Source organism: Stigmatopora argus, chromosome 11 (assembly GCF_051989625.1).
Source record: "Stigmatopora argus isolate UIUO_Sarg chromosome 11, RoL_Sarg_1.0, whole genome shotgun sequence".
Classification (NCBI taxonomy): domain Eukaryota; kingdom Metazoa; phylum Chordata; class Actinopteri; order Syngnathiformes; family Syngnathidae; genus Stigmatopora; species Stigmatopora argus.
The window spans coordinates 17978840-17993934 of record NC_135397.1 but is presented as its reverse complement, the minus strand read 5'-3'; the positions used below and the strand labels follow the sequence as shown (position 1 = coordinate 17993934).

Genomic DNA, 15095 nt, shown 5'->3' with positions numbered 1-15095 from the left:
CCGGACGTTTGGTCGACCGGACGTTTGGTCGACCGGACGTTTGGTCGACCGGACGTTTGGTCGACCAAACGTCCGGTCGACCGGACGTTTGGTCGACCGGACGTTTGGTCGACAGGACGTTTGGTGGAACGGACGTTTGGTCGCCGGGTTGTTACTGTTGAAACCAGCTCTCAAAATTATAATCATGAGAAAGAGAGAGTTAAATATCTAATATCATAATTTGACAGTGAGCGAACCCGGCGACCAAACGTCCGTTCTACCAAACGTCCGTTCTACCAAACGTCTGTTCTACCAAACTTTCGGTCGACCAAACGTCCGGTCGACCAAACGTCCGGGGACCAAACGTCTTTCGATGAGACGTCCGGTCACGTTACAAAGAGGGAGTCGCGACCACAGAGACATTACACGAGGGAGTTGCGGGGAGAGAGACAGTGCCCATGATGTTCTTATGCTGTCTGGTCGTATATCAAAATTTGTCTCTTATGTCAAGATAAATATTTGCTCGAAATTTTACCCGTATCTCAAATTCCTCTTATGTCGGGGCACTCGTATGTCGAGGTACCACTGTACATGAGGGAAAGAATGGAAGAAAAGTACAGTAGTCCCTCAAATATCGCAGTTAATGTAGACCAAACATGGCCGCGATAAACGAAAAACCGCAGTTATTTCTACCACAATACATGTTTTCGCGCCTATATATAAATACAAGCCAAGTACAATTATCAAAAACTGTATATTTAATTAATATTGCAGCTATAAGCATATCAAAAGACTAAGGTATTAATATCTAAACTCATATGTCAAGGTATTACCGTACCGTATTTACTCGCATATAAGCCGGCCGCATGTATAAGCCGCACCCTTAAAATTGCCTTAAAATTTTAGAATTTTCAATTTCTCGCATATAAGCTGCCCCCCATTCTCAATTTTCACCTCCATATTCATGGTTTTAATATGGAGTACAAATGTGTTACTTTGAATGGAAAATCTTGAGAAAAAGCATCACAAGTGGTATTTCTGAGATACCGTATGAATCAAAAGCACATCATTAGAGTCAATATCATAAGGAAGTTAATATGCCTGTCTTTTTAAATGCAAAATATAAAATTATTCAATTTGAAAGAGTAAATAAGTCTATCTTGATGACAACCTGATGCTTTCTAATTACAGAAATTAAAATTTTCTTACCATACGTTTAAGATGATCTGGCAGCCAAATTGCTTCTGTCAAAATATCTAAATTCTTTCGATGGTTCATATTACCCCAATAGTTGTCACTTTCGAACAAGAAATAAAATGAAAAAAAAATCAAAGTGGAATTTAGTTTGATATCAAAATCAAGGCTACTCGCGTCATGCCAGTCAGAGCACGCTTAAATAGGTTAAGACGGCAGCGCCCTAGGTAAGAGGGCTGTGCCCCGAGCGAGCTGTGACGGGAACGTGATTTTTTTTTTCACGTTTTATGCAAGATATGTACGTTTTTCTTGAAATTCATTCATAGACGTCAAAATTAATTTTATTTAGCATTTTATCTGTTTACCTTTTCCATATTTTGAAATAAATGACCGTATCGACCTCATCGTGTCATGGCGGCATCGACTTGCAGTTTCGTGCATGTCGTGTTTTTATATGCATATAAGCCGTACCCTCGATTCAGTCATCATTTTTTGTCTGACAAAAGCGGCTTATATGCGAGTAAATTCAGTGTGTAGAAATAGTTACAGATACAGATCTACACACACACACAGTGGTACCTCAAGATACGAGCTTAATTCATTCCGGGACTGAGCTCGTATGTCAATTTACTCGTAACTCAAATAAACGTTTCCCATAGAAATGAACTAAAAACAAATTAATTCGTTCCAACACTCTGAAAAAACAACAAAAACAGGACATTCGATTGGAAAAACATTTTTATCTGTTCTAATTCGCCATCTATTAACAGTAACAAATAACTAGTGGTTTAATAGTACTAAAATTAGACGGATTTCGCGGGGGGAAGACCATTCGCCAAACGGTTCAAAATGCGTTTAATGATTAAATACAAATACTAGTATTGTATATACAAATACTAGTATTTGTATTTAATCATTAAACGCTGTTTTTGGCTGGATTTGACCGAATTTGAGAGCATTTTGAGCCGTTTGGCGAATGGCCCTGTTCTTAAAATGGCCGACAAGCGACGACGTCTAACTCCGTTGCCTCAGAACGCGCATCGGATATCTAGTCTGTATACACGATACCTATGGCAATACCAAGCAAAAAAAAAAGGGAAACGACGAAGAATGTGAATTTCCTTTGTCTTCTTTTAAATAAAATACTAGTATAAAATACAATACTAGTATTGTATATACAAATACTAGTATTTGTATTTAATCATTAAACGCTGTTTTCGGCTGGATCTGACCGAATTTGAGAGCATTTTGACCCGTTTGGCGAATGGACGTATATAGACGTTTTTTTGCCTTATCGCGACATCATCGCAGCATTTTACCGAGGAATTCACTTCCCTGGGCTCAGTTCTAATGTCCAAAGAGCTCCAGTATTTGTATTTGATCATTAAATGCTTTTTTAGGATGGATTTAACCTGATTGCTGTCATTTCACGGCTCAGTTCTGCTACATCTGCCCGCCCAAGAGTGCTTATTCCCGGGCTGCCATTGACGGTAGACTAATAAATTGAGAGTGATGAGCGGCAAAGGGAAATGAATCATTGATTTTTACTATAATTTGGACAACGCCGGCGGCGGGCCGGATTAAAAATCCTAACGGGCCGTATATGGCCCACAGGCCGAGGTTGAAAAACTTGTACACACACGATCCGGGGGCGAGCGCGCGAAACCTCCGTCCGGCCGAACCTCCGTCCGGCCGAACCTCCGTTCGGCCGAACGGCCAAATGGCCTTTCGGTGGAACATCCATTCGGCGACCTGTCCATCTGTCAAACGTCCGTCGGCGAAACGTCTTTAGGCGAATCATCCGAGTATCCGTATTTATAATTATAATAATCGGACATATGCTTTGTCATCATTATTGACCCGACAAAAAGCCTAATTGTCATCATACCCAGGTGCGTATGATGAAATTGGTAGTGCTTCTCCACAAGGTGCGCCTTCCCGACAAAAGGCCCACACATGGACACATCGCATCACTTCCCCGAGCGCAACCAAATCCCGGCGACTGCAGAAAAAGCTTGCCTTGCAGATGCCAACAAAGTAAAAAATAAATGCATCTCTTACCTCCCACTGTCTCCTCACTTACCTTCAGTCAGCCAGTAGGAGGCAGATCACCGCCCAACGTCCTTCATGTTACCTCACCCCGAAGTTATTACACAGAAGGGATTTTGTGTCGTGCTACCGCAAGTCCTGATAGCTGTGGGAAAAAAACTGTCCTTAAGCCTATTTGTCCGTACTTTGTGAGACTTGTAACGTCTGCCAGCTGGGACAGGTTGTGACCAGGCCACCTATGGGTCCCCGACAATGTTCCCGACTCTGCTGAGGTAACGAGGGTTGGCAATGTCTTCCAGTGAGGGCAGAGAGCAGGCGACGATCTTCTGGGCAGTGTTAATCACTCTCTGCACGGCCTTTTTGTCTGCTGCTGTGCTTCCAGCGTACCACACTGTAATGCAGAATGTCAGGATGCTCTCCACAGTGGCTCTATAGAAGGTTACCTGAAGCTTAGTGTCCAAGTTGTTCCTCCTGAGAACCCTGCGGAAATTGAGTCGTTTCTGGGCCTTCTTCACTACTGCCGTGGTGTTTGGAGACCAGGAGAGCTTATCCGTGACGTGGACCCCCAGGAATTTAAAGGACTGGACCCTGTCTACACATACTCCATTTATGAGGCGTGGGGCCAGATCTGTGCTGTGTTTGCAAAAGTCCAGGATTATGTCTTAGGTTTTCGTGGTGTTCAGTGTGAGATTGTTCACCGAGCACCACGAAGACAGTTTGTTGACCTCATCTCTGTAGGCCAACTCATCCCCTCCTGAGATGAGTCCGACCACAGTGGTGTCATCGGTAAATTTGATGATGGAGTTCGATTTGTGGGTTGGTGTACAGTCGTATTGTTTGCGAACGTCCAGGATTATTTCTTTAGTTTTCGTGGTGTTCAGTGTGAGATTATTCACCGAGCACCACGAAGACAGTTTGTTGACCTCATCTCTGTAGGCAGACTCATCCCCCCTGAGATGAGTCAGACCACAGTGGTGTATCGGCAAATTTGATGATGGGGTTAGACTGGTGGGTTGGTGTAGAGTCGTATGTGTACAGGGAGTACAGAAGAGGACTCAGTACACAGCCTTGAGGGGAGCCAGTGCTCAGTGTAATGGAGGAAGAGAGGTGGGGACCAAGTCTAACAGTTTGTGGTCGGTTGGTTAAGAAGTTCTTTATCCAGCAGCAGATGGAAGAGATACAATATCACGTAAGAGCACAGCAAGTGAACACAAAAAAGTTAAGAGGCTGCAACTTCACATAAAATGGTTTAAATGGATAATGAGTAGAATGCAGTGGCGGGCCGTCAGGGCCTTCAAGGCCTTCTCTGCTGGCCTAAGAAATATCTGAATCATATACAGTGGTACCTCGACATACAAGCGTAATCCGTTCCGAGACTGAGATCGTATGACGAGGTTCTCGTAACTCGAGCGGACGTTTCCCATTGAAATGAATGGAAAAAAATTTAATTCGTTCCAGCCCTTTGAAAAAACACCAAAAACAGGATATTGGATATTGAGCGGCATGTTGTTCTCCAAGTTACACTCCAACAAAGGTCTAGACTAGTGCGTCATCTATCGGGAAAATGAGGGTATTGCACGGCAAAACGAAGTGAATGAGGTCATTGATTTTTACTATAATTTGGACAACGTCGGCGGGCCAGATTAAAAAGCCTAACGGGCCCGTGGGCCGTAGTTTGAAAAACATGTACACGCCAATACGAGCAAATCCGGGGGCAGGGCGAGCGAGCGAATCCGGCGACGAATAACGTGTACACACGCCAATAATATGCAACTTATTGATAATTTTGATATTAGATATTTAGATATTAATGCTCTTGCATTGTCAATGCAATTACAAACTCACTCTCTCATGATTATAATTTTGAGAGCGAGAGATTACCTGGTTGATTGCTTTCAACAGTTTACTCTGTCTCTCTCTCATTATAATTTTGAGAGCGAGCGACTCCGGCGACGAAACGTCCGTTCGACGAAATGTCCGGCGGCGAATCCGTCGACCAAATGTCCGTTTGACGAAACGTCCGTTCGACGAAATGTCCGGCGGCAAATCCGGCGACCAAATGTCCGTTTGACGAAAGGTCCGTTTGACGAAAGGTCCGTTTGACGAAAGGTCCGTTTGACGAAAGGTCCGTTTGACGAAAGGTCCGTTTGACGAAAGGTCCGTTTGACGAAAGGTCCGTTTGACGAAAGGTCCGTTTGACGAAAGGTCCGTTTGACGAAAGGTCCGTTTGACGAAAGGTCCGTTTGACGAAAGGTCCGTTTGACGAAAGGTCCGTTTGACGAAAGGTCCGTTTGACGAAAGGTCCGTTTGACGAAAGGTCCGTTTGACGAAAGGTCCGTTTGACGAAAGGTCCGTTTGACGAAAGGTCCGTTTGACGAAAGGTCCGTTTGACGAAAGGTCCGTTTGACGAAAGGTCCGTTTGACGAAAGGTCCGTTTGACGAAAGGTCCGTTTGACGAAAGGTCCGTTTGACGAAAGGTCCGTTTGACGAAAGGTCCGTTTGACGAAAGGTCCGTTTGACGAAAGGTCCGTTTGACGAAAGGTCCGTTTGACGAAAGGTCCGTTTGACGAAAGGTCCGTTTGACGAAAGGTCCGTTTGACGAAAGGTCCGTTTGACGAAAGGTCCGTTTGACGAAAGGTCCGTTTGACGAAAGGTCCGTTTGACGAAAGGTCCGTTTGACGAAAGGTCCGTTTGACGAAAGGTCCGTTTGACGAAAGGTCCGTTTGACGAAAGGTCCGTTTGACGAAAGGTCCGTTTGACGAAAGGTCCGTTTGACGAAAGGTCCGTTTGACGAAAGGTCCGTTTGACGAAAGGTCCGTTCGACGAACTGTCCGTCGACCAAACGTCCGGGGACCAAGTGTCCGTCGACCAAACGTCCGTCGACCAAACGTCCGGTCACGGTTGAGAATGGGTCTGCTTTGTCAGTCTCAAAGTGGGCAAAGAAACGGTTCAGTTTCTCAGCTAGTGAGGCATCTGCGTTAACAGACACATTATTGTCATTGTAATTGGTAATATGTCGTATTCCCTGCCAAATCTTCTTTGGGTTATTTTCTGTGAAGTGCTCCTCAATTTTCCTTGTATATATGCTACCTTGGCCTTTTTAATGCCTCTCTTCACCTCTGCTCTGGCAGCGCTGTATTGTACCTTGTCCCCTGACCTGAAGGCGGTGTTACGGCATTTGATGAGTGCCTGTGTCTCATTGGTCGTCCAGGGTTTTTGGTTAGGAAAAACCCGTATCCGTTTATTAACAGTGACGTTGTCCGTGCAGTTTTTGATGTGGGAAAGTACAGTGTCTGTGTAGTCCTGGAGGTTGTGGTGTTCGAAAAGTTCCCAGTTTGTGCGGGAAAAACAGTCCTGCAGCTGAGAAAGGGCATCCTCGGGCCAAGTTTTTATTATCTTTATTTGTGGCCTTGTTAGCCTCCGGAGTGAAGTGTATGCGGGGGTGAAGGACAGGCAGAGATGGTCTGATCCAGACAGGTGAGGGAGGGAAGTAGCTCTATAAGCATGTTTGATATTAGAATAAACATGGTCTAGAGCAGGGGTCACCAAACTACGGCCCGGGGGCCGGATCCGGCCCGCCGGCACATTTGGACCGGCCCTCTGAACAATACCAGAGACGCTATCGGATTTATTTTCCTATTTGGCCTTGAAGACTGGGACGTTTTAATCTTGTGTTTGGTTCATTGCACCCCTGCTGAGCCCACAAATCATCCCAGTGATGCGGGCCTTCGCATTGCTCCTTTGGTGACACGCGCGGGGAGAGTGTTTGCCTTTGATGCATGCGGGCATTCCACCGTTGCATGCGTGAGCAGAGTGTTAGCGAGACATCTGGACGATCGCAGGTGAGGGCGGAGCCCTGGGGCCATCACTATTGCGATGCTATTCAAGCATATAAAAACTGTGCAACCGGAACCTGTTTGAGAACGGAATAATGGCGAAAAGGTTAGTTAAGAGAAAAATTGATTCAGAATGCAGGGTATTTAACCTGCAGTGGACAAACGATTATTTTTTTGTTAAATGCAAAGAAAAGGCTGTTTTTCTCATCTGTCAAGAGACGGTGGCAGTATTCAAAGAATACAATCTTCGCCGGCACTATGAATCCCGTCACAAAGACAAGTACAATAGCGTGCAAGGCCAAATACGAGCAGACAAACTCTCAAAGCTAAAAGTTGGAATATTATCTCAGCAGACTACATTTCTACGCCAAGCTCAGCTGAACCAGGCATCCGTTCGGGCCAGCTTTCGGGTTGCTAAACTGATAGCAAGCAACGGTAAGCCTTTCACTGACGGAGAGTTTTTTAAGAAATGTATGGATGTTGTCGTGGAGGAAGTGTGTCCCGAGAAGAAAGATGCATTTAATGCCGTAAGTCTGTCGGCGAGTACAATCGCCAGACGCGTTGAAGAAATCGGGAGTAATGTATATGCCCAGCTGCAGCTGAAGACGAAAGAATTTGACTTTTTTTCATTAGCACTGGATGAAAGCACGGACGTGCAAGACACAGCGCAACTGCTCATTTTTATTTGTGGAGTTAGCGCAAACTTTGAGATTTGCGAGGATCTGGCAGCCCTCCAAAGTCTCAAATGGACTACAACAGGAGAGGATATTTTTGACAAAGTGTGCCAAACCATGGAGAAGTTGGACCTGGACTGGTTAAAGCTAGCTAGCATCACGACTGACGGGGCTCCTAGCATGGTGGCTGAAACTCGCGGTCTAATAATGGGACGCATGAACCGGGAGTTGGAAAAAAGGGGTCTCATCGCCCCGCTACGAGTCCACTGCCAAATTCACCAGCAAGCACTGTGCTGCAAAATGTTGACGTGGGATTCTGTAATGACGGTTGTGGTGTCGTGCATAAACTTCAGAGCAAAGGGAGAAGATTGTGCATGGCACAACAGAAAGTTAATGTTCCATGGCTTTTTTTTTCTATGAAGAACCCAGAGAGAGTTATTTAGTTATTATTTATTTCATAAATAGTGTTATTTATTTCCTGTTTTTTTCTGTGAAGAACTCAGAGAGGGTTATTTAGTTATTATTTATTTCATTAATAGTGTTATTATTTGTTTCCTGACTTTTTTTCTGTAAAGAACCTGGAAAGGGTTATTTGGTTGTGTGGCTTTCTGGAAAACAATAAATTTTTTGAGCTCCCCTACGATCGTCACACTTTTTCTGTTACAAACTGACACCGGCCCCCCATCAGAGAAGGGAAAGGTTATGTGGCCCTCACAGGAAAAAGTTTGTGGACCCCTGGTCTAGAGTTTTATCTTCTCTGGTGTGACACTTCACGTACTGGATAAACTTAGGCAGAACAGTCTTTCAACATGTTTTGTTGAAGTCACCAGCGACAATAAAGACTCCATCGGGGTGGTCAAGCTGCTGTTTGTTTACAGCCGTTAGCAGGAGGCTAAGTTTTGTGCTAACGTTAGCATCCGGTGGAATGTAGACAGCCATTACAATGATAACCGTTATCTCCCAAGGTAGATAGAAGGGCCTGCACCGTACCGCCAATAGCTCTAAATCCGGGGAGCAGTGAGTGCGATCCAACATCGCAAAACCATGCATTGTGTATGAACACGCAAAGTCCTTTGCTTTTCCCTGTTAATTATTTCGGACGATTGTTTCGGAATAGCGTCCGGCTAGCTAGGGTCGGGGATTTGCGGGTGTACCCACGTTTCCGTGATTTAAAGTTGCAGTTCCTGACAAAGCTGTTGGTAGCAATCTGAAGTTCCAAATCATCCATTTTGTGGGTAAGGGATCTGGCGTTGGTCAAAAAGATACTCTGAAGCGGTGCTTGGTGTGGTTGCTGCCTTAGCTTAGCAGCTAGGCCCGTCCGTCATCCGTGCTTTTGCTTTCTTACCCTTCGCCGCCTCCGTTGTACTCTGAGTGGGCTGACTATCCACGGAGATACCAGAGGTCTCGAGATGTCCTCGGGGATATCGTAGGTCCGTTGGTAGTCTGTTGTGATGGATAAATCGCATCTCCTTCCGAGAGTAATTAAATGCTGGCGACTGTAGATGTTAGTAAATAAGGAACGACACCAAACTGGAGAGCATTGAGCCGCTGCACCCGTGCGCGCCGCCATCTTGGATTTTTTTCTCCATTTCTTCCAGCGATTAGCGATCGATCCGCCATTCACACTGTCTAACGGGAAAAAAACTGAAAAAATGCAACGCTCCGCCCAGTGCTCGTAGAGACATTACACGGGGGAGTTGCGACTAGAAAGACAGTGCCAATAATGTTCTTATGAGCAGCCTCTCGCATACGCTGTATATCAAAATTTGTCTCGTAACTCAAGATAAATATTTACCCGAAATTTTACTCGTATCTTAAATTGCTCGTATGTCGAGGTACCACTGTATATATAAAGGTTAATTTAAATACGGTACTCACAGTGAAAATACTTCCTGACAGTGCTCCACTTGATATGAATTAAAAAAACAGGTTAATGGGGGGCTTTCCGGTTGCTCAACCAGTATACAGGTTTGTTCTTAGTTTTATTAAGTTCATTTTGTCTTGTGGCCATGTCTGGTCTACATGATCCGTGATATTCGAGGGATTACTGTAGTCGCCTGACTAAGCATCGGATGGAAACATTTCACGTAGCAAATCAACCTAAAAAACACCATTGTCTGTTATAATCAAATCAGACAAAGCATAGACTTTGTTCTTGTTTTTTAAAGCATGAGGACGGTCGAACTTGTTGATTAAGGCTGGCTTTTTCATTCAGCCAGCCAGCAGCATCCCCACACATGCGATCTGTATGAATCCTTGCATTTTCAGTTTAGCTCTTCCAAAAAACGTGTCGCTGCCTTTTGCGACCGGGGCCGGGTCGCAGGGCAAACCGCGCTCGCCGCCGAATCGCCGGCCGACGCTGTGATCACGGGCCGCCGCTTCGCCGTCCGCCCACCCAGCCAGGAAATTAAGCTTCCACTTGGCCCTACCGTGCCATCCAACTGTCAATTAGCCATTGAGGGAGCTCTATTTTCGGAGAAGTACCCTGACTTAAATGGAGTCTCTACTTCCACGTTGCTCCGCTGGGATGTCCCGCCATCGTGCCCGGCCAAAGTCCTCTATTTTCGGGCAAGGCCGATGGCGTCCGCCGTAACGTCCCCCTGGGGCTCGCATTTCTCCCAAAAAAATGCCCATTCGCTGATGCTTTCTGTCGTCCTATTTGCCGAACAGGTTTTATTTTCAAATAAGCGCACGGCGTAAGGTCGCACGGTCTTGCATCTATGATAAAAATCCACCCTCACAGGGGCTCCCGGCCGCTCAGTAAGCTCTATTTTGGTTATAAAAATGCCCTCTGCCCGCCATTTTTCCTCAGTGCTGAGTTGAGTGACAGTCTTCTGTCTGCCGCCATTTTCTTTGCGGAAGGCAGAGGAGTGGCTTCTGCTTGCGAGTTTCAGCGTGGATTGTCACATGTTTTTGAACTTTTTTTTCGGGAAAAAAATCTGCAATGTGGTGAAGTCGCGAAGTGAAGAAGGGTCACGGTATAGTTGAACATGATAAATAGTAGAGACTTGACTTAACATAACAAACTTTAAATTTAACTTAAATGAACTTAGATTACTGTACATGCACACTTAAAAATAAGTTTTAATCTACGTTACACTAAATTTTAACCTTGTGCGATAACCGAGGCAAAGATGTTCATGTATTCAACCGCGGAACTTCTCGTTTTTTAAATTTGTAACGAGCCACGACTCACTTGGAAGGGTTTCACGGGTGTATTTTTCAGATGCTTGCTTTACTTTTAAGTCCTTGTAGATTCCGCTAGCTTTTTTGCAGATTGTCAACTCGGTCACGCTGTCTATAGTAAAAAATGCAACCTGTACGGCCAGGTGCTCGTAGATATCTTTACGCAATGGAGATGCGCCGAGAAAGACGATGCGCTGTTATCATAAGCATTCTCTCGCGTAGTCGGCCACCAGGCTGTCTTTTATGCTCGTATCTCAAGGCAAATATTTGCTCGGAATTTTCCTCGAATCCAATTTCTCGTATGTTCGGGCACTCGTATATCAAGGCATTACTGTATTTAAATATAGGTAGCACATTTAGTTCCAAAGCCTGACTGACTAACTTGTTTAAGATCTGTTACATACCTTTTGATGTTTCAAACTAAAATATTTCAGAAGTATTAATAAAGGAAGATTATATTTTGGATGTTGCTGAAAGAGGTGAGTGGGAAAGTGAGCCTTTCAAATATCAGGTCAAAGGGTTTCACACCGTGACAGTTTAAAAACCAATTGTTTGCATCACCAATTTACTTGCAAACTTAATTACAATAAAATAAAACACACCCATTTTGACCTTCATATCTTATGAAATCTTTGGAAATATTGAATAATGACTTAAGGGTCATTTTAACGTCTGATTCTGTGCTTTTTTTAGATCCGGGCAAAGGAAGCCCAAAAGCTCCAGGCAGCTATGACCCGAAGACCTTCCCAAGAAGAGCGTCTCCTAATGATGTCCCAGCTTGTGGAGCTAGCTAGGATTCTTAGAAATGTTTTCATATCGGAAAAGAAACCTGCTTTAACCATGGAAGTCATTTGTAACCGGATGATTGCCAGCTACCGATCTGTTCTGACTTCAGGTTGGTCAACATATCTAAAGATGATATCTGCAGAATTTGTGGAATTTAGATATGAAAAAATTGGCGTATTTTCGACTCCTTTGAGATATTTAGATTGAATTATCTGCTCATGTATATATTCTCTCCCTGTGTTTAGGTGAAATGGAGAAACGCGTCCAATTGCTGGTAGAACTCAATCCCGCCTGGCTTTCCATACATCCGATTAGGAAGGACTTGTATCTAAAATTGAACAAGCACGTGGACCTCAGTGTAATTCTCGACAAATTAAAGTGCAGCCTTAGAGAGGAGGAGGGTCAAAGTGCAACACTGAAATCAGAGTATGAAAACACTACTCTCTAAACCTAAAGTCATCTTGTAGCATCTTTAACAAGTGATGTAAAGGCATGCATAAAATTAAGTTTTATTCCCCCAAATCTCCCATAGTGCTAGTTAATTTTTTATTTTTTGCAAGTCTTCAGAATCTTGATTCTTATTAATGAGCAAAAATAAAATAAAGGCACCAATAAGGTCTCCTTTTGCAGCTCTAACCGTGTTCAGATTATTTTTTTTTTTAACTTTTTTTTGAAAGTCCTTCTCATTTGGGAATGTTTATCTCTTCAGAAGCACATGTAGGAGATAATATTGGAAGGAAGTCTTCGACTGCCATGTCGGTCTACTTCAACCAATATGGATTTGAAGTTGAAAAGGTTTTTCAAATTCCTAAACACAAACCTCACCTAGCTTTAACCCTAGAACGGTAACCTGGGGTGACCAGGTGTCTACAATCTGTATGGGAGACAGACAAAAAATGGGAAATTTTTCAGTACGTACCCCCAAATTTTTTTTTCCTTTCAACACTTGCAGTATGGCAAATTATGCTTCAAATGACTCAAAGTACATCAATGAAACACATACAGTACTATACATACATACGTACTATACATACACTCAACTGCTTACAGGGCGTGAAAGGGGTTACCCTTCACGCTTCTGAAATAGAGGGTTACCATTCTAGGTTAAGGAAGACCTTGCTTTTTCTATTAAGGTGCAATCATGCTGCCATAAACGACTTTTGCTTCTGTGCTCCTTTTTAATTATATTGAAATGTTGTGACAAATGTAGTGCTTCAACAATGTGCTGCATCATAATCTGTATAAAGGCTCTCGTAACAAAAAGCTTCTCTGTCTGTTTTATTGGGTCTGAACTTAAATGTTTTTCACCATGTCAAGCATTTCAGTATTGTTCTACAGTTGCTGCCAGTTGAGAATCCAGGAATATTGGATTTCCCATAAGTAGCACTCCGCAAAATGCATATTATTTGTTTGTGTAATTAACGATGCTAGGGTCATTGTGCTGATTTTCTTCTATATACATGAAAATTTCTTTTTAAATCTGATCTTCAAAATTAGATCTAAAAATCAGGTGAATACCTGACCCACAAAGAAATGGTGTGCAAACTATTGCGGCAGTAGGATTAGAATTTCATTGCAACCAAACAAGATATCTTTACAGCAATTTGGTACCTTACAAGTGTAATCAGTTGGTTTCACTCCTTCATTTATGTGCTGCTTCTTTTAGCAAAACCTCAATGTTGAACTATATGTGCTGGATCGGTTGAACAAAAGCCAGGGCCAACGGGCTCAAATATAAAGCATTATTTTTTTCCGGCTGACCAAATCGGAAGCTGAATATATATTGTATATATATTGGTATACTCTGTTAACCATTTTTATTTCAATGTTGAAATAAGTGCATTAAATAGTTTGAAGAAGCTGGTTAGGATATCGGCCATTGTTACCTAATGAGAGTGCGATTTTACAAAAAAATATTCAGTGACATGCAAAACAATGGTAATTGTGCAACAGTTGTATTAGCACTGCAATGCTTATTGTTTTTAACTTTCTTTTGAAATATCACAATGTCTTTGCATGGCAGTAATTATATTAAACTTTATTCATCCCGTACAATAATGTAACAACTACATTTTTGTTCCACTGCTCCACTGCCAAACAATGCAGTTGTGTTTTTTGTTGTTGTTGCTGTTGTCTTTTCTTGTTTGATAAGATTTATCTGGCCTCCGTTGAGTGTCGACAAATGCATCAAAGATGTGAAGCACACAAGACAGATGATCACTGGTAAGAGAGGAACTATACTTGGACTTGGTAAATGGCCTTACTGTAAATGTTTGTTCACCTGAATAGGTACATCCTAAAGAATCAGCATTTTCCTCATGGTCAGTGTTCGACTGGACTGGGACTTTCTCAAATGCTTCTTTTTTTCCTCCAGACATAGTGGTACAGAGTCCACCAAGCACTCTTAAATTTTTTTTAAAAAAGTTGTCATCCAAAAATGCCTTACAATTCTTTTTCATTTTGTGGGATATAACAAAACTGGTCCTGGTTGCTGCTTTCTGGGGTGCGTGTAGCTTCGTAAGATAGCTTTGTTGTTTTTCTAGCTTTGCTAGCAAATCTGCGGACATCTGTGATCTAGCTTCAGTCAAGTGTCTGTATACCAGTGGCGGTCGGTGCATTTTCTCGTAGCGCCTTCAATGTATCAATCCAAACCTCAAAAACTGTTTTATGGCTATAAAACCTCTACTGCAGCTAGAGCTGCGACACATAAAAAATAATCAATAAATCAATGCACAAAAATGGGGTAAAATCCACTTCCTAGCAGCAGTTCATGATTAAATTCAAATACTGGAGCTTTTCACACATTAAAACCAGGCCAGGGGGGCGATTTTCCCGGGAAAAGACAGCGATAAACGTCAATGGCGTACGGGCAAACATTGCCCGAAAATGGGGTAAAATCCAGCCGAAAACAGCATTTATTGATTAAATACAAATACTGGAGCTTTTTAGACATCAGAACCGGGCCCGGAGTATCATTTCCCCGGTAAAAAGACAGCGATGAACGTCGATACGTCCATACGTGAAATGACAAAAAATGCACTAAAATTAGGTCAAATCCACTTCCTTGCAGCATTTATTGACTGAATACAAATACTGGAGCTTTTGAGACATTACAACCAGGCCAGGGGGGTGATTTCCTCGGGAAAAGACAGTGATGGACGTCAATGGCGAAATGGCAAAAATTAAACTGGGATAAAATCCACATCCAAGCAGCATTTAGTGATTAAATACAAACACTGGAGCTTTTCAGATATGAGAACCGGGCCCACAATTGAATTATTATTTAGGAATATAGCCATATTTTACTCACCAAAAATTCTTTTTAACTGTACACAATATCCATCCTCCTTTCTTTCTTCCTTCTTTCCTATCGCCATCGAAGCTAATGATG

General features: G+C 43.1%; 1 protein-coding gene across 4 annotated transcripts in view; it reads left to right on the top strand.

The window, feature by feature from the left end:
- Positions 1-12340, top strand: part of cdt1 (chromatin licensing and DNA replication factor 1) — a 40375-nt gene extending 28035 nt beyond the window's left edge. For all 4 annotated transcript variants that reach the window (XM_077613667.1, XM_077613666.1, XM_077613665.1 and 1 more), the window contains 2 exons: positions 11612-11813; positions 11950-12340. In XM_077613667.1, the coding sequence (XP_077469793.1) occupies positions 11612-11813; positions 11950-12152 (405 nt within the window). In that variant the 3' untranslated portion in view covers positions 12153-12340. The remainder of the gene's footprint in view (positions 1-11611; positions 11814-11949) is intronic.
- Positions 12341-15095: the final 2755 nt, after the last annotated feature.